The 20,739-nt window shown below is 41.2% G+C and overlaps 1 protein-coding gene across 4 annotated transcripts in view; it reads right to left on the reverse strand.

Moving 5' to 3' along the window:
* Nucleotides 1-20,739, reverse strand: part of TDP1 (tyrosyl-DNA phosphodiesterase 1) — an 87,553-nt gene that overhangs the window by 52,078 nt on the left and 14,736 nt on the right. For all 4 annotated transcript variants that reach the window (XM_008698826.2, XM_040641542.1, XM_040641543.1 and 1 more), the window contains exons 7-13: nt 18,529-18,621; nt 14,757-14,924; nt 14,236-14,314; nt 12,176-12,355; nt 11,338-11,386; nt 9,208-9,274; nt 7,564-7,671 (exon numbers count right to left, since the gene is read on the reverse strand). In XM_008698826.2, the coding sequence (XP_008697048.2) occupies nt 7,564-7,671; nt 9,208-9,274; nt 11,338-11,386; nt 12,176-12,355; nt 14,236-14,314; nt 14,757-14,924; nt 18,529-18,621 (744 nt within the window). The remainder of the gene's footprint in view (nt 1-7,563; nt 7,672-9,207; nt 9,275-11,337; nt 11,387-12,175; nt 12,356-14,235; nt 14,315-14,756; nt 14,925-18,528; nt 18,622-20,739) is intronic.

Below are 20,739 nucleotides of genomic sequence, written 5' to 3' on the forward strand. Positions count from 1 at the left end.
TGTCTGCCACTTTGTTGATGGTTAGATTTGCTAGACATTATCACTTCATTTGGACAAGAATCCATGGTTGTCTATATAACTATGTCTCGTCTCTCTCAAGCAGGAAAATGTATTAAAGGATAGCAGCATTCATAAATCAGTTATTCATAAAGTTCTAAATGATGACGATATTATCCAACAGGACAGAATCTAGGGGATACCTAGAAGTATATGTGTTTTGTTTTGTTTTTTGCTTTCACCATGATGTGGCACTTGGTAGGTGAGGCCAGGTTATTAAATATCCTATAATACATGGGACAACTCACAGGACAAAACTATTTTGACAAAAATGCCAACAGTGACCTGTTGAGAAACCCATTATTTGAGTAAAAGCTAAATCCAACTACATTAAGACCATGTCTTATTCCAGAAAGCCTCATGGTAACAAGATATATTTTTAAAAACGCTTAATTGTTCTAATCAATCAAACTGTAAAATACATTGACACAGGACTGCTTTCTATAGACCCAGGACTAAAAGCTTTAGGAAACGCAGGAGACATGAAGACAATGGCAACTCTGCCTTGAAAGCCCGTAAAAGGCAGTCTGCCCTCCCACCCCACTTACTCCAGTAACATCACTGTTTCTTCTCAAACACAACAAGCGCAAGTGTGTGTATTCCCACCTCTGCTTCTCTAGCCAGAATGTTTTCCCCCAGCTACCCATCACAGGGCTCCCTTCCTTCTTGAATGTCTCCATGACAGTGAGGCCTCCCTGACCATCCTATTTAATGAGCAGCCTCCCTCCTCAACTCAAGCATTCACCGCCCTACAGTACAGGGCTTGAGGGTATGGAGGGTTCTTGGGCCCTTGTCTAACCTCCCTGTGCTTCAGTTCCCCTCCCTGTAGAGGGGATTAACAGCTACACGTAGAATACTGAGGATTACATGAGGTGGGTGTGGGGGGAGGAGGTCGGAGAGCGAGCGTGCGTGTGTGCACGCACGCGCGCAGCATGCCTAGAACAGTGCCTGGATCTGATAGTAAGCATTAAACGTTGGCTCTGAACCTAAAAACAACCTGAACCAAGTTCAAAATTAAGCTTTTACTTAACTCACTTAATGGCAAAAAAAACCCTTCTTAGCTCATTCAGTGGTAAAAGTTGACCTAAACAGACATGAGGCTACTTGTAATACCATCTATCAACAACCGTAGTACAATGTGTTATCTTTCTAAATTCCAAGTACCGAACTACATCTGGTCAGAAGGATTCTGAGTAAAAGACTATGCACCTGAATTATTCTCCTTTGTTTTTCTCCATAGCACTTTTCACCTGATACATATAAACTTACTTTTTGGGTAACTCCCACCACAACAAAGTCAAGGATTGTTTTATTTAATTGTACTCCCAGCACCTGGAAGAGTGCCTGGTACATAGTAGAGGCTCAACATAAGCTGAGTGAAAGGTTAAGTTCTACGATGTGTAACAGTTCTCTTAGGTAGAAGGAAGATTATTTCTGGAGGATGGTGACCAGTTGTTCTTCAACTCAGGAGGGACAGTTGGGGTCTAATTCATTTGTTTGGCAATGGAACACTATTAAGTGTGAAAAGCCCAGCTGACATGCAGTTCCGTAGGTTTCTCAACTCCCACACTTCAACCTTTTGCTACCTTCTCCCCTAAAAAATGCCACAAAGGCTCAGGGTGTCAATAATTAGTTTTAAGAAAACTCCAAAACATATCATCTGTACACCAAACTTCGGAGTTCAACAGACAATTCCACATGACATTCCCACCCTAAGTCAATTTGCACTCAAAGTGACCATTCTCCCACTGAAACCAGTTCCATTTCCCGATTCCTGTGTGGATGACAATGACCACTCCCATATCCCTACCACCACACCCCAGGAGCAGGAATCACATGTGAAGCATCTCCCACATTCAGTTCTGCACAAAGTCTAGGCAGCACTTTCACAATTACAGCCTCAATCCTAGACAACACTAGGTTCCTTATTAACAAATTCTGAGTGCCTACGTGCCAGGTGCGGGGGTGTGTCAGCCAAGCTGACACGGACATGACTCCTAGTCTGGAGGGGAAGCCAATGGTTACACAGGCAGTCACACCAAAAGGGAAAGAAAACGGACCAAGCAGGAGGCCCAGCACATTACAGAAGACACCAGGCTAAGAAAGCAAGGAGAGTCTCCAACATGTTGAGTTGAGAACTGAAAAGATGGTTAAGGCCTTGCTAGGTGAAAATCTATGTACATAGTATACTCAAAATTGTTAAAACTGCAATTAAATAATATGTACAAGCTGTTTGATAAAACTGCTTTTGTTCTAACAAAGGCCTGGAGAGCAAGAACTGCACTTTTGCTTATTCTTCTATCCCTGTGCCTGGAGTCCTCAGTTCTGCAGTCCTATTTCTCGCCTGTGGAAGGGACACAACCACCTCACAGGCTCCTGTAATGGCTGAATGAAACAATGCAGGTAAGCGCTAGAACTTTCTGCCACATGGCAGCTGCTCAATGAAGGTCTGAAGGTCAAGTCGCTCCCTTGCCCCAGACCAGAAATGACTTTAAAAGTCTCCTACCCAGGGACTGACATTTCACTGAAGATTCTCCAAGGTGACTAAGTCTCAGGACAACCATGTGATCCGTTCAAGTGCCTGATGTTGGATTCTGAGGTTTCCATAGTTTTGCAAATTTACAGGTTGAGCTGCTACAGTGAAGTATTATTACCCTATACTTGTTATAGTCGTTTCATGAACTTACAACGAAGTATTACAAATATCATTTAGAATGTTCAAAATTAAGCTTGAATAGGGAAGATAAGTGTCATCTGTTGAACATGTACCGGTCCCTGATGACAGCTGCTCTACGTAACTTGCTTTAAGCCTCTGAACAAAACTGACAGTTAAAGGTCATATCCTACTTTCATAGAGAAGGAAACTGGAGCTTGGCGAGGTTTATTAATTCACAAATATTATGTGGTTGAACTGAAATTTGGATTTGGGTCTGTGTAGCTCCAAACCCATTCTCTTCCCACCATCCTGATTGCCCTTCCTCAAGAAAGATTCTGGGGTATGTTTTATACAGTTAGTACCCTGCCCCCATTCACATAACCCATATTCACCTGCTCTTCTCCCATGAACACTCACCTCTGCTATCTAAGCAACCATAATCTCTCCGTGTTTCCCAGCTGGCCTATGCACATCTACTCATTTCCCATGACCCTCTCCATTCAGCAGCCCGGGTTATCTTTAAAAGCCACGTATCAGATGTCATTCCATTGTTCAACTCCCAAATGGTTTCCAAAGCACTTAGATTAAAACTCGTATTGTGGCCTTCAAGGCCCTGTGTGATATGGCGTGGCCTGTGCACGGCCACACTGGACCACTCCAATGGTCCACATACTCTACAACTGAGGGTCTAACCCCACCCTTAGGTCAACTCAGCCCAAATGTTACTTCCTGAAGCAAGCCTTCTCTGATCCCTTCAAACACGCTCTAACTTCACCCCATTTTGTTGTTTCTAGCCCTCATCTGGTATTTCGTGCTGACTCATTTGTATCTGGTCTGCCTCTCCCACTCCCCTAGAGCTAAAATGAAAGCTGTTAAGATAGGTTCTCTGTCGCTCTTGTTCCCCACGGTATAAGCAGTGTCTGACACAAGGCAGTAACATGAAGTCTTGCTGGGCACATTGTTCATGCTCTCAAGCATTTAGTGAAAATATAGCATCTTGAGCTCCATATGGCTTTACTAGTGTCCTTGAATGCAACAATGACTGTCCCATTTAATTCCTGCTACCCAGAACTCAGACTTCTGGAAGGAAGAAAGGGAAGCCATACTGTATCACCGTTGTGTTCTCTCCACCTGGCATACCACTGGCATTGAAGAAATGCATGTTGAATATCATGGGCTACTTAAGAAGGTGACTTGGTCCCAGATCTGCATGAGCTGATCACTGGTTACTGGGACAGAGTAAAGTCAAGTAAACATTGGCACACAAATTGAACAGGGAGGCTGTTTCAAAAGCACTTCAAAGCAAGGGTACTACTGTTATAAGCAGCATCAGACATCCCTTAACACTGTACATTTTGAAGATTTGAGAGAGCATGCGAGGACGTGCGCGAGCAGGGGGAGGGGCAGACTCCAGCAGACTCCCCACTAAGCGAGAAGCCCCACTTGGGGCTCGATCTCATGACCCTGAGATCATGACCTGAGCCAAAAATCAAGAGTGAGACACTCAACTGACTGAGTCATCCAGGTGCCCCTGCTGTAAATTTTAAACTGGGCCTTTGAGGAAACAGATTAGGACTCTTGGAGACAGGAGGGGCAGCATATGTTAGGCAAATGAGTATCATAAGCAGAGGCACTGCAGTAGAGCGAGCAAACGTGTTGTGGGAGCACAGCAGAGACAGCCCTGCCTGGAACATAGTGTTTCAAAGGAACAATGGATACGTGTGCACAAGGAGTGGTTTGATAAGAATGCTTTCATTCTAGTGGCTGAGAAGGTAATACACAGTGGTTGTGCTAGACTGTCACTAGTAACTCTTGTACCTGTATTACGATTTTACTTCCACTTCTAGCTTTCATTATACTTTATCAATTTATTGCAGTGAACCTGTTAGCTGTGGCCTTCTTTCAGCCTGTGGGTCCTGTCACTGAATGTGGCACCTCATCCTTACAGCTGCTGTGCAGATAAGGGATCTGGATCTGAACCTCATATCCCTTAAGAAACTTCTCTACAAGAAGAGACAATACAATGAAGTAGGAGCTTCAAGTTCCAATGGTGGTACCTTCATAAGTGCTCTAAGGATCTGGAGAAAAGTAAGCAGGAGGCTGGCAAAGTCTCCAAGAGAGGACACCAGACCTGAGACAGTTCTGAGGTGGGGGGCAGCAACTGGAAAGGCAGAGAGAAAAGACAAAGGATCAGGAGAGGGCCACTGGCAGGGTGATAACTGGGGCACAGGAAGCTGCTTCTGGTAGTTCATGCTGGAGAACACAGGATAAGAAAGGTGAACATGGTATGGTCTGGGTCACAATGCCAAGGAGGGCTCTGGATTTTAGCATATAGGAAGTGGGGAGAATCTGAACATGGGACAGTGAGAAAAATTCATGTTTCTTAAAAATGGTTATTGACAACTAGGAAAGGAAAGGTGGCCTTGGAAGTGGGCCTTGGAAGATGGGACAACAGATAGGCAATCGGTTCACAAGTCCAGGTGGCATCTGACTTGGTAATTTCAGAGATCAGAAAAGTAAAGTCTGAAACATTTTAAGGATGAACAGGCTTTGACTGTCCTATCCAAAGGACCCACATGCCCACCTCAAGCACAGAATCCATCTCTTCCTATTTTAATTACTTCTGCGTCCAGCTTCTAATATCGGAGAGAAGATTTAGGTAGTGCCTTTAAGATGCTTATGTTTTACTGTATGGTGACTAACATAATAAAAAATATTAAAAAAAATTCAAAAAAAATAATGCTTATGTTTTTAATCCTGAGTGCCCTGTATTCACAAGAGAAAGGACCTCAGATAGTGGATGCTTTCTGGACTTAAAAACATACGGTGCCCTAGATTGAGAAAATCCATTCTGAAGGTATGTGAATCTCTTCTCTTTCATCTAGCTGCAGATTCACTCAGATGCTCCCTGAAAACCCCATGTACTTTTCCAGCTCCATGGCCTCTGCACCCCCTTCCTCTGCTCAGAGCCCCCTTCCAGTCCACCCAGTTTTCTCTGAGGCATATTTCCAGGCCTACCTGAGATACCACTGTCTTAGCTTTAACGGGTCTCTGACCCACCCTGAACCCACCCCAACCAGATAATACATTTCTAAGGGTGCTTTCACCAGATCCTTACACAGGTAAACAACTAGTGTTGTTGAATAATAATGGCGAGAGTGGGCATCCTTGTGTTCCTGATCTTAAGGCAAAGGCTTCCAGCTTTTCCCCATTGAGAATGATATTTGCTGTAGGCTTTTCATAGATGGTTTTTATGAAATTGAGGAATGTACCCTCTATCCCTATATTCTGAAGTGTTTTAATCAGGAAAGGAAGCTGTATTTTGTCAAATGCTTTTTCTGCATCTATTGAGATATCCACAATAGCTAAATTGCGGAAGGAGCCGAGATGCCTTCAACAGATGACTGGATTAAGAAGATGTGGTCCATATATACAATGGAATATTACTCAGCCATCAGAAAGAACGATTTCTCAACATGTGCTGCAACATGGATGGGACTGGAGGAGATAATGCTAAGCGAAATAAGTCAAGCAGAGAAAGACAATTATCATATGGTTTCACTCATTTATGGAACTTAAGAAGTAGGAAGATCGGTAGGAGAAGAAAGAGAAGAAGGGGGGGTAAACAGAAGGGGGAATGAACCATGAGAGACTATGGACTCTGGGAAACAAACTGAGGGCTTCAGAGGGGAGGGGGGTGGAAGAATGGGATAGGCTGGTGATGGGTATTAAGGAGGGCACGTATTGCATGGTGCACTGGGTGTTATACGCAAATAATGAATCACGGAACTTTACATCAAAAACTAGGGATGTACTGTATGGTAACTAACATGATAAAATATTATAAAAAAATCATCATAATTTCCTCTTGAAAAGCAAAAAAAAAAAAGACTACATACATTTCGCAAGCCCACAAAGCTAGTAAATGACAGAAGAACATCTTAAATCTTCAGTACTCAAATGTATGTTTTTCCATTATAGTACGGTGCCTCAAAAACTTTGTAGATGTCCACTCTTGTGTCTGATGTATACCACTAACACTGTTCAGGTCACAGTTCCTAACCCTGAGCCAGGTGAAAAGCATAACTACTAATTCCCATAAGCTAGGGAAGCAACTTGGTTTTGTTTCTAAATGGCTTTTTTAAGAGTTTCTTTGTATTTTCAAACTTTTAAGTTTTTTCATTAAAGAAATTAATTACTCTGTCATACCTTAATTATTACTAATGACATCAATTGTGTTATTAAATCGTTAAGAGATGCCTAATGGCCTTTGGTCAGAGTAGGAGTCAGGAACTAAAGTTCTAGTCCAGTTCTGTTTTTCCAAGAGCATAGCAACCTACCTTGCTATAAAAATAGACAAGAATGCTTAGTCGGTAAGGCGTTTCTTATAGGGGGTAATGAAAATTCTGAAATCATAGTGATGATTGCACAATTCTGTGAGTATACTAAATCATTAAATTGCAGACTAAAGTGAATCTTAAAGTATGTTAATTATTTAATAAAGATGTTTAAAAAAACACTTAAGAGACTGGATTAGTCAAATGTTAATTACCTAAGAGAAAGTAATTAAGGAATACTAATTTTACCGTATCACTTTTGTTCTGTATTTATCCCGCATGTTAACTTGCCTAATTCCTACTATTGAAGTATTAGGTAATAAAAGTAAATGCAGAATTTATGAAAACCTTACAAATATCAAGACTCAAAATCTGGCAATGATTAGACATACACTCTGAAAACTAAATGACAATTTACAAAAACCACTTTTTGGAAACCCATTCGGTATTCAGAGCAGGAGTTACAAACACATTTTAAAAGTTCTTCCCATCAAGACTATAAAGACTACTTACCTTGTGACAAGGAACCAAGCAATTTCACTGAAGTCTGGAGAAGGTCTCATATATGTTTTAATATGTGGCATAGCATTGCTGCGGCCAGATGTGTCAGCCGACCATTTGCTAGTGACAGGAAAGACCCATTACCAGTAAGAAAATATAAACCTCTCATAATCCTAGTATTAGGAAACTTCAATAAAAGCAAAATCCTATAATCTAAACAGTGGGAACACAGTCCTGTGACAGGACCTCTGATATTTTATTAGACTCTGTTTAGAGAGCAGTATAATAAAGCACTGTAGCCTTTTAGTATTTAGCCTTCCCATTTTTATTTTTTTGCCAATAAGACATGTATATACTCCTGTCTATTACCTCTGTTGTGCTTTCACCCACATACGTGCATGTCTTGTCTCCTACAAGGACTGTGAGCCTCTTAAGAGGAGGAATCATGCTCCCACAGTGTATTACCAAGTACAGGCTCAGGAAAAGTTTGTTGAAAGAAAATACAAAATGGGAAAAATGGCAACAGGATGAATATTAAAACAATGTTAAAAAGCAGGAGGACTGGGCACCTGGGTGGCTCAATCGGTTAAGCACCTGCCTTCAGCTCAGGTCATGATCTCAGGGTCCTGGGATCAAGCCCTATATAGGGACCCCTACTCAGAGGGGAGCCTGTTCCTCCTTCTTCCTCTGCTGCTCCCCCTCCTTGTGTTCTGTGTCAAATAAATAAAATCTAAAAAAAAAGGATAATTCAGAAATACTTCAGTCCAAGTCTTAATACCTGCCAGTATTGCAGGACTGAGGTTCTATAGAAAAAAAGGGCCTACATCACGAAGCAAGAATCCTTGCTTGCAAAGAGAAGAGGCTGAGATCAGAATTAGGATTAGGTAGATCATCCCTTCAATCATTAAATTCACTTGGATGACTCGTGAAAGGAGCTCAATATAAAGCAATGTTCTCTGTAGGGAATAACCTCCCAAGAGGCCCACGATGACACACTGAATCAGCCTGCAAGCGACGGCGATGCAATCTGTCTTTGCTGCCAGCCGACAAGTGTAATGAATGCCCGAAGCAACAGGAAACTGCACTGGCCTAGAATATGCAGAATGTACACAGTGGAGCGAGAGGAAGACGGAAGACCATCTTTCACCTGCCCATTCCACCACTTACTGAACCCTTACAACAAGCCAAATATGATCCCATGTCCTGGAGAAAGAGTGGTGTGGATTCTGCTCATAGCAAGCTTGCAGTCACACAGTATGAGCACGTGCAGACAGAAGAATTGTAATCTGGAAATAGTTAAATGCCGCTGAACCACTATGTCGTACACCTGAAACTGATGTACTACTGTATGTCAATTATACTCAAATAACGTTTTAAAAATGCTGCTCACATAAACTCTAGATTACCCATCTTTATTTTTTTTCTTTGCGTGCCAATATTTAAATACAAACTTCACAGATCAGTTTTATTCTTTGGTATTAAAAATCTATTTCAAATAATGTTCAAAACCTTGTTTTAAGTTATTTCTATCACTAACATATGTAGATGAAAAAATACAGCTGTATTATGTAAGGTTTTTTTTAAAAGAACAGACTGACATAAATAACATTCTTATTCCTGAAGAAGCAATAGCAGCATTCTCAACCAATTACTTACTGAAAATAGGAATGGAGCCAATTCTGTTTTTCAGCTGTCTGGATGCTATAGGGAAGAGAGCCCCCAGCTTTTAAAAGAAAAAAAGAAGTATTATAGAAAATAATTTTAGGATCCTTTATTAAGAATCTACAGTAAACACTGAAAAAATGAAGTAATTTCCTATCTCATCTTATAAAATAGTTCTTTGAAAGAAAAGGTCTACACTTGTATTAGTTACGTTCCCTCAGTGGTGTTTCCTTTCTTAGGGATACATGTTAAATGGTAAATGTTTACAATCTGAAAAGAAAAAGGTATTATTTAATCACTCAGGGGTGGTAATTTCAACATCTGTAACAGCACATATTTGAAGTGTTTGAAAAACTCCATGAAGAATTCTGGCCTATCCTGCGGTCCTCATGCAGGTGAGAAATCCTTGGCCTTGTTTTGGTCTGGAGCATCTCCGTTTTTGCCCACGAGCAGGGAGCACTTGGGAAGGCACACTAAGGTGAAAACTCAGTCCTCCTGCTTCCTTTACCTTTTACATTCTGATATTTCCAAGCACAATTTGTATTAGCTGAACATTCTTACAAATGGAATAGTCATCACTAAAATTAAGATGTTCAGGGGCATCTGGGTAGTACAGTTGGTTAAGCATCTGATTTGGTTTCGGCTCCAGTCACAATCTCAGGGTCATGAGATCGGGTCCTGCGTTGGGCTCTACGCTCAACGGGGAGCGTGCTTGAGATTCTCTCTCTCTCTCTCTCCCCTCCCCGCTCCCTCTGCTCCTCCTACTCATGTTGTCTCTCTCAAATACATAAATCTTAAAAAAAAAAAAAAAAAAATTTTTCAGTAAACAGTTGTTTTTAAAAAGCAATTCTAAATGCCATATTCCTGCATAGAAAGTAGAGATATAGTTCCAAGTGGAAACACAGTTAGTAGCCAGCTTTTGTTCATCTTTGAAAGGAGGAAAGTTCTATTGTAGATTCATCAGTGACTTTCCAAACACATGTTGGAACTGCTCCATAAATAATCTATATCCAAAAAGGGCTTTAAATTTCTGAGTCATCACAAGGCATGTCGTATCCTCTACTGCAAATAACTAAAAAAGGTATTCAGGGCCAGTTATGAAATCGTTTTATGGAAAATACCATGCTCTTCCCCATTAAAAAGCACATTTTGAATGAATCTAGTACATCAGAAGTAGAGAAAAGAGAAGACAAAAACCAACCAAACATCACCATGTTTCTGAGTCTCAGTGAAATGATTTTGGCTTTGCCGTTAGGTAGCAACAAATGGGCTGATACACTACAATCCAAACCTTACCAAGATTTTTCTGCCAGGGTCACATCTAGTTTGACAAGCAATAAATGGACCAAATTAGTCTAATTCAGAGCATTCTACTTCCAGCCACAAGCAAATACCAATCAGATTTCCTTTTTCCAGAGACAAACCCTGCTTGGGTTTTTGGTTATTGCCTCCTGAATGTGCTATCTGGAGGGCTGCTGAATTCCAAATAAAAGTTCAGTGTCTAGCACTGTATAAGGAAAATAGTCAACAAGGCTGAAAGTTGCCTACAAAATCATCTTAGGCATTTATAGAAGAAGTGCTTTATTAGAGAGTACAAGTATCAACTAGGCAACACCAAAGGTTCGCCCCAAGATGAAGCAGAAGTTCTGGACCTTAAATATATCTGTGATTCAAAATTTGAAGAACCACACAGAGCCAGAGACAAGCAGGGAGAATACGGAGAGAGAGAGATCAGAGAAAGGCATGTTAGAATTTCTCTTGAAAAGCAGGGCACAACAGGGAAAGGTGCTTTTATTCAGACATCTTGTCTGGACAACCAACCCGTTGTTGGCGGAAGGGACCACCTGACTTGTGGAAACGAGAACAAGTCCTTATAGTGTTACTGTGAGGATTCTGTAACATACTAAAATTGCCCAAAAGCATGGAACCATCTTTGGAACATAGTACTACTCGATATTACCTATTTCCATGATTCTTAGCCAGTTAGGGGAAAATATTCTCCAAATTTCTAACCAGTTCTTTTCTCAAGGAGAATAGCATTTTTATTACTTGTTTTAAAAAGTTTACCGGGAATTTATGAAAGATACACAAAAAAACGCAACTGTGACAGTCTTCAACAATTACCTGGATATCCTTCTAAGCTGGTTCGCACATTTTCCACAGAAGGATAGATCTAAAAATAAAGGGAAAAAAATTTTAAAAAAAAGGAAAAAGACAAAATAACACTCAAAATGTACTGTGTTAAAGAAACTTTCTTAAAAGAACTATTTTAAAGATGAAAATCTCAATTAGAAAGATTTCATTTAGGGACGCCTGGGTGGCTCAGTCGGTTAAGCGTCTGCCTTCGGCTCAGGTCATGATCCCGGGGTCCTGAGATCAAGTCCCACACCCTGCTCCTTGCTCAGCGGGGAGCCTGCTCCTCCCTTTGCCTGTCACTCCCCAACTTGTGCTGACAAATAAAATCTTAAAAAAAAAATTCATTTAATAACTTAGAAAATATACTTTAAATTTTAAGAATTTCCATCTTATGAAAAAGATGTAACTTCTAGTAACTACAGGGATGCACATATACTCAATGAAAAAACTGAGTTTTCCCCTCAAAAATACCAAATTAACACTGAGTTCAATGCAAAGTTAATTATTAAAAGTCTCTAATTAATAATGCTCATAATTCTGCTGGCAAGGCTTTATCAAATTTTGTTTCCTTTGGCTTGAGAACCTGAAGGAAGGAACGGAACAATCACAGGCTAGTGTGTGGCTGAAATGGAGCTCTGCAGAGGGCAGCACCCTCCCAGCACAGAGGATAAAGGGCTACTTGATCACACACGATGGTGCTAACGTGCTGCTGCTGCTTCTAGCCAAGAATCACTGACTAAAACCTCTATGAGGAAGATAACGGGTTCTCAAGCTTCTCCAGGACTAGAGAATAAACATGATCAAGTGAGGCAGGAAGGGCACTCACCAGATGAAGAGGAACGGCACTTCTCCCTGGGGTCCGGCTTTCCTTCCCCAGCGTCACCAAGCTTTCTTTAAACTCGGAACACAACCATTTCGAGTCATCAGCTCCCATAGACCCAATGCTTGAAAACTGACCTACTATCGGCCAAGACTCTCCTTTAGGAGAGGCATGCTCTTTCAGAAGCTGTGAACAGAAAAGCGTTAACAACTCAGAACACGGTTTTCTGTCCATGGAACCCCTAATCAACAGAAAAACACTGAGAATGTTAAGTATCAATTTCATACTCACTTTTCCTTCTTTGGAAAATATTCTTTAATACTAAAAATATTTTAATGGAGTAGGTGGACAGAAGTATTCTTCCAAAATTCTTTGGTTTGTATTAAAGCAAAACCAAATTTTTAAAAAAGATCCTTTTTAGTAGGAATATCGGATAAACCACTGACCTGCCATATGAAATGAGATTTTGCCTTGAAAGAATACCCAAAAAAAACCCCAACAACAACAAAAAAACTATCGTATATTTTGACTCCTATCAATTGAGAGATTTAACACTTGGGCTCCATGTAGTGATGCTCTAGAAAAATAAAAGTGTATTTATGTATATAAACAGTATATATACAGAGCACCCTACACACTACAGGAGCCTGATCTGCACTTCCTGCTTTGATACTTATGCAAAGCTGCAGAATATTTGGAAATTTTATCTACTTAAACATGTACTGAGTGTCTACTACCAAGAGGATGAAGAAAAATAAGCTGCAGTTCCTGTGCCAATGGAGCTCATATTCTGACTGATGCATCGTTTAATTTCATATGTATTATTTTTCTTAACAAAGCGTAGGCATTAACATTATAAACACAGTTACCAAAAAGCCTAGTTCTCAGTTTTTGCCCTCCTGCAGCATGGTGGAAGAAACAGGACAGAACTGACAGCTACAAGACCCAGTTTCTGTTCTGGTGCTCCGCCCCTGATCAGCTACCTGGCCCTGGACACATCCTGGGCTTCCATTTACAGGTCAGTGAAAGGCAAGTCTGACCACGCCCGTCTTCCCTGGAAGGGAGCTGTGATGCAACAGGAGCTTGTGAGAAGTGGTCTGGAAACCAAGATGCTCTTTATCCTCTAGGAAGACTGATTCTATGCACCATGTGCTGGCACCTAACCTGTCTCAACCATCAGGCCACAAACTGACAGCCACCAACCAGCACACTGAAGGCTCAACATGCGCCTTCCTTCTCTAGTTCATCTACTCCTTATGTAATTTGTGAGTGAAGTACTGTTATTATGCCTGTTTTATAGAGGAGAGGCAGGTCACATGACTTGTCAACAGGTGAGGATTTGAACCCAGGTATGGGACTCTACCTGCAAACTATCCACTCAGCCAGTGTGCTCTAATGTCTTCTCTAGGTCAAGACATGAGGCTGTTGGCTTCAAGATCTTACCTGCTCTCAGCTGTGGTCTCATTTCAAAAAAGGAAAGTAAGTTTCATTAACCAAGGGTAATTCTTACATAAATACTTCACAGAAAAAGGTGAAGCTTTTAGGAGAGCCACTTGGGGAATTTATTACTGTCAATGTGTCTCCTGAACAGAGATGAAGAAAACCTCAATCTTTAGCTTGCTTGTTTTAATTTGTTAAAGACTTTTCTTTGTTCATTTTCATACCAGCAGCAAAGGCTGCTTTTGTAATAACTCTTAAAGGCCATGGTTTAGAGAACAAAATACATTATAGCACAGTTGTAGCCTTTACTCAATAGTATTTTTCTGCTCTTTGTTGAATTTGTATGTTAAAAATCCTTCCGATGCTGAAATCAAAAACTACAATAGCTGCATGAACGGAAAGTCTATAAGAAATATAGTAACTAAAAAAGTCCTTATACTTCTGCCATTTAGAGCAGTCTACCCCTTGAAAAGGCAAAACATTAAAAAGTAATTAACTGAAAACTATAATCAGACAAATTATCAAGAGCCTGCTATTCACCCAGAATTGTGCTATTACGAAGCTGCCATCAAAATAGATAATGAAAAATATACACTAATTTAAAAAAATAGTAAAAATTCTGTTACCTTTCTAAGCCTAAAATGTCCCCAATTATCTTTTTGACTTCCTTGAAAGCGTCCTGGGGTTGATCCAATAAGATAAACACTAAAAGGATATAAAATACAAGTTATAGAACAGAGTGATGTGATTTGTGGACCCCCAAATCACAAAATGGACACAAAAACTAATGTAATCATGAGAAGTTCTAAGAGACAACCTATTTTCTTGAGATACCTCCTCAGAAGAGTAACTGATACTCAAACTCATTTTCGAGCACATCAGATCATGGTGGAACACTCACAAGGATAAGGTACCGGCAATGAAATCAGTCACTTTAGCAGTACTCCAGGTGAGCAGGAAGATTACTGGCCCCCACTTTAGTGCCTCAGATCTAGGAAATGCAGATAGTGAGAGAACCTGCTCCCATGTTATAAAGGACAGCCAAATATCATTCTACCTCTTTCCAAGGCCCCTGCACTACAGATACTGTGAGGCTCTCAAGGTATCCACCCACTTTAAGAATCCCAAATTGTTAAATAACACATACTTGGTTTCAGAAAGATCATGCTCGTGGATGATATCTATCCACTCCTTGAGTGAAGGAGCATTATAAGCCATCAAGTAGCTGATGAGATCAGTTTTAAAATGTGTTGCTGATTCTCCAGATCTGTGGGTTCCATGGATACTTCGTGGGTATAAGGGGCTCAACCATATTCTGGAATAGAAAAAAATAACTCGACAGTCAGGAAAGCAACTGATCACAATGATACCTCTGTGTTGACTACACATTCACCCTAAGAGGCGAATCGCACTTCCTGTATCCATATGGTAACCAGAGTGAATCTTTAGGGAACGTGAAGCATAAATCTCATCACACCACTCCAATGGCTTCATGATATTCAGAATGATTTTTCAATACCTCACCATGAATTTCGGACCTAGTAATATCGGGCCTCTGCCCACTTCTGACAACTCAATGCTCTTTGCTTCCTCTTTGGCCACACCTTCCTTATTCTTTACCCTCTCCCAACTCCATACAGCTAAGACCCTGTGACAATAGCTAATAGCTGCATGCCTAATTGTCACAGCAAATCCATACCACCTGGAGTAACCCCAGCAAGCTACACCCATGCAGCTCTTCAGCGAAATGGGAAAACAGTTACCTACACTAAGAAAAATGTATACACAAATTTATTTACCATAAACTCATTTTCATGATGTATATGCTGTAGCAGTGTGAGATATTTTCATATCCTGTACTTTTCTGGCCTCTGCAATGAGTAGATACAACATTGAATGCTATTACATTTACACTAACCTCACACTTTCAAATAACCTAGTAAACAACATATTAAAGACATCTTTCATTTCACCAATTCTCCTCAAAGGAGGACAATTCCCTTCGCCCGAATTTCTAAACACCCACAAGTGGGAAAAGAGCACCTAAACCCAATCCATCTATGACATGCTCCACGACAGATCACAAACAAGTGTGGTTTCAAACCTCGTGCTCAGTTTCAACTGCAAAATGGGTTAGCAGTCCTGCATCACAGGACATGTGTGCCTCACACTTGAGATAATAAACAATGTCAGGCTTAAACAAGCACCGAGGATATATTTGCTGTCACCAACTTTCCGCTTCTGTGGCTATCCCACTGCAATTCTACCCATTAAGCCCAAAGAGAAACTGCCCAGTTCCTTTTCACCTGGCAACCCTCAAAGGAGACTGGCGAGATGCAGGCCACCGGGGCAGGAAGCATCCAGAACCACAAGGATCCTGCCTGTACGTCTTCTGAACTCTGTACACGTTTCTAACAGGGTGGCATGTCACACCTCTCCTTCCCACCTTGCAGAGACCCCTTGTATAAGGGGTAACACATGTGACAAGGATGACAGCCCACGTTCTGGGGCCAGATCTGCTTCTAAATGGCTGGGTCATTTGGGGCCAGCCCAACGACCTCTGTGAGCACCTCTGCCTCTCTACGTGAAGAATGAACACACCGGGCTGGACGGATGTGTCTGTCTCTCCCTCACAAATAGCAATTCAGAGCCCACAGGCTGCTGAGCTCCTCCCGGATTAGAGGCTCAGTCACAGCAGTGTCTGGATGAGGAACAAAACAGAGGACAATTTTCTATACCAGGATACGGAAATGTGAGGTGTTTTTAGCACTTGACAAAGTAAAATGTGAAATTATCATGGGCCAAATAATTTTAAAAGTGAGAAATTAACAGGCAGACCAAGTAGCAGCTGAAAAGGATGGCTGAGACACTTGTAGAGCAGAACAGGACCAGCAGAGCATAACTAGCAGGCCAATCATGAAAACTACACAAAAGGACTACTTTTAAACATTTAAAAAATTATAACCCACAACACAAAAATGCAATTTGAGATTAGGATCTAGACTCACAGTGGGATAACAGCACCCTACTCGAGTGGCTGGCAGGGGAAGTTGGAGATTTCATACCCTTGATACTTTAAGTTTGAAACCATGTGAAGCTACTACCTAGCTCAATTTAAAGAATTAAAAAAAAAAAACAAAAAATTGGGGCGCCTGGGTAGCGCAGTCGTTAGGCGGCTGCCTTCGGCTCAGGGCGTGATCCTGGCGTTCCAGGATCGAGTCCCACATCGGGCTCCTCCGCTGGGAGCCTGCTTCTTCCTCTCCCACTCCCCCTGCTTGTGTTCCCTCTCTCGCTAGCTGTCTCTGTAAAAATAAATAAAATCTTTAAAAATAAAAAATTAAAATAAATAAAAAAAACAAAAAATAAAAAAAAAATAAAAACAAAACTTTCAATAAAGGAAAAAAAATACTGAACACCTGAATTATTATCCTTAATCCCTTCCCCCACAGCAGCCATCCCACAAAGATCTAAAGAAGCATGGCTCAAGCTTCTGACTCCAAAAAGAGCTGGGGACCATAAGTGGGATTCTTTGAGCCACGTACGACTCAGTGCCAACTTGATAAACTCCATATGACTCATGAGTTTCGAAACCCAGCCCAGCAGCTAAGCAGCTCTCGGAGTGGCAAAGGTGTAGTTAATTCTAAATTCAGTTGATCAAGAGAGTCCTCCTCTGGCTGAGGCTTTTAGAGACAGTGGTGATCCCATCCACCCTGAACCAGTTGGAATCAACTGCATTTTGAGAGGATTTTAAGTGGGACACTTGAAAACTGGAACATGTTTACAGAAAAACTATCATGCATGGGGGTGGGGCTCTAGAGCTACTTGCTATGCTGGGGAAGGGAGCGAAGAGAGAGCACTAGAGATATCGGGCTCAGAGAAGAGCCTGCTTTTCAAGCTGGAAGGGCTGTCTGAAGGGAGAGAGGGTACTCTTGTTCTACACAGCAGTGGAGTTGAAGGAAGCCCACAGGACAGAGGCTAGAAGGTCCTGTATTTCAGTTTAATGTAAGGTTGGCCTCTGCTCTGCCAGAGCTAACACACCCTGAAATTAAGCATTCTAGCCCAGCCCAGGCAGTGACAGGGAACATAAGGCAGGGGAGGAGGAGAGTGGAGAATACACGAACTGTGAAAGGTGCTAGATGAATGCTTGAGTTTCTACTAACCCTGGAGAAGGCAGAGATGTATAAAATGGCTTAAAAAACAGAAATGAAAGCCAGCCAGAAGAGCTTACCAAGTGGGAGAACAATGCTTAAAACAATTTGAGCAAATCCCTAAAACAAGCAAACAAACAAAAAACCAAGCCCGTCTTCTAAAAAGGACTCAAAGACTTGATTTAGCAGCCTAAGTATACCAAGGACAAATGGTTACTAGTAACAAAGCATGAGAAAATTTCAAATTCAATTTTTCTCTTGGCAATTCAGGACCATATGGACATATTAAAGGCTCTAAAAAGGCATCAGATTTCTTTTATGGAAAAATAAACTGAGGATGACAGAAAACTTTTAGTATATGATTAACCGCTAAGTCTCCCCTACCGGGGCAAGTTACTGATGGGGCTCCCCAGAAAAATGGGCTCAGACCTTTCATTTTACACCCTTTCCTGTCTCACATCCTTTGCATCTGCTGTTCCCTGTACCTGGCTGTAGAGTATAATCCCATTTTTGTAAGAGCTAGAAAAAAAAGTATTTCTGTTTACACATATAATAGTCACGGATGTGTATGTATTGAACTGTTAGCACTCATTACTTCAAGAGAGTTGGCCTAGGGTGGGGCGGAGGGGGGGCAGTAAAATACTATTTCTGCGTAGGTCTCTTTTCTATGCCACATGTGAGGGTTTTTTTTTTTTTTTTAAACAATATAAAAAAAGAAAAAGGGAATGCCACCCACAGCCACTGCTGTGAAGTAATTAGAAGCCTACAAACCCCTGAGTTTTCTGGTGCCAGTCAGCATGGATGAGGTTGGAGGTGTGTATGACAACCCGGAGGCCCTCTTCATACAGTAGTAACATCATTTTCCTTTAAAAACAGAGAAGAGAACAAAAGCATTAACACTACTTTTAAAATATGTACTATTTTTCCAGTGCAAATATAGCTAAAGTTCTTAGACCCTTCTAATACTCAAACTTAACATTTATAATCATTTCTTCTACACATTAAAACCAAAGTCTATTTAAGTGATAGGTAGAAACCACCTTCCAAAATGCTGAGTATCAGTAAATGAACTTTTGCCTCAACCTGCCCACATGGCTTAGCCTGACACTTCGAGCCCTTACCCTTATCTATTATCTGCTTCTGTTCGGGACCATGGAAACCTTCTTGTCCAGTGTTTTCCAAAGTATGGTCACAACCTCCTGCTACATCATGGCTAGCATTTTTTAAGAAGTTGCAATTAAAGGGTGCCTGGGTGGCTCAGTTGGTTAAGCGTCTGACTCTTGAGTTTGGCTCAGGTCATGCTCTCCGGATCGCGAGATCGAGCCCCGTGTCAGGCTCTGTGCTCAGCGGAGAGTGCTCAAGATTGTCTCTCCCTCTGCCCCTCCTGCCTATGCTCTCTAAAATAAGTAAATCTTAAAAAAAAGTTGCAGTAAAGGTAGAAACTCAAAAATATATTGTAGATATTTAAATAGCTCTGGTTTCAGCACATGCGTATGGACATGTGTAACAGACTAACATGTATGCTGTATTTTTCAATGTGAGTTGCAGTTCAGAAAAGTTTGAAAATGCTTCACTATCCTAAGACTGATCTTTTCTCATACTCCACAAATGCCATATCCATCACCAATGCATAGCTAGCCTTGAAATAAGTCTTTTCTTTTCTTCATTTACTCACATCAGACCCAGTTGAGTCCTCCCTTCCCAAGGCATAAGAGTACTCGTATTTTAATTCTAGAGAGAGAAGGAATAGGATACAAACAAGAGCTTTCTACTTAAAGCTGGAAAATCTAAGCTCCAGTCATCAGTTGGAGGCTGTAGTACCCTAAGAAAGCCATCAATGTCCCTCACTTTCTCACTTACAGAGTGAAGGATCAACCCCTTCCTTGCTGCATAGGGTTGTGAGAAGGAAACGCAACATGGCGTCTGTGAAACAAACTCTCGCACGTGTGCATTTCCAGGACTCCTTCAGTGTCTTGCTTCATTTCTTCATCTACTACTGGAGGGCTTTTGGCCTTGCGATTGTTTCCTAATTATTTCTGGAATCTAAGTTCTCTCCCTGTAACTAGAGATTCACTCTTCAAGGCAGTCGCTCTGCCTCATTTCCACTGGGGCCAAAATGCTACTTAACACCTGATGTCAGTTCACGCATGGGGGGAATAATGAACCACTGGTTCTCTCCAAATCAACAATACTGTGAAGAGTATTTGGACAGGATGAGGTTAACATAAAAAGATACTGCAAAGAATAGAAAAGAGAATGAAATATTTAGCTCTTGCCAAAATGAGATTTTATTTTTTAATTTTTTTTTAAAGATTTTATTTATTTATTCGACAGAGATAGAGACAGCCAGCGAGAGAGGGAACACAAGCAGGGGGAGTGGGAGAGGAAGAAGCAGGCTCATAGCGGAGGAGCCTGATGTGGGGCTCGATCCCATAATGCCGGGATCACGCCCTGAGCCGAAGGCAGACGCTTAACCGCTGTGCCACCCAGGCGCCCCCAAAATGAGATTTTAACCCAAGCTGGCAAACAGTAAGTTAATGCAAAGCTGGAGAAGTGACAGCTGCTGAACCAATCTTTTCTCCATTTATGAAACGTGCTCCCTGAAATCTGGGCAGATTTACACACACAGTTGCCAAATTAGCAGCTGACTGTAATTAAGAATAAGACCAGTTATGAATTCAAGATGTAAGTTTCACAAATATTTCCATTAATCAAGGCATCAATTATCAGGAAAATCATGTACTGCTGTCAGTGAGTCTTATCCAACAGAATCGTGAACTATATTCTAAGGAGAACCATCATCTCAGACAAAATGGCACGAGCCAATAAAATCACAATTAAAAATGGATAAAGGATAAGAAAGAGGTCTCCCTTGAAGAAATGCTGCCCTACATATCACCTGTTAAGTTGTGGGGGCAGCAAAACGATTTATTTCCAAATCTGGAGTTATTCGCGTAAAGGGGGAAAAAGACAAATGTTTGC

The sequence above is a fragment of the Ursus maritimus genome, unplaced genomic scaffold, assembly GCF_017311325.1.
Source record: "Ursus maritimus isolate PB19 unplaced genomic scaffold, ASM1731132v1 scaffold_25, whole genome shotgun sequence".
NCBI lineage: Eukaryota > Metazoa > Chordata > Mammalia > Carnivora > Ursidae > Ursus > Ursus maritimus.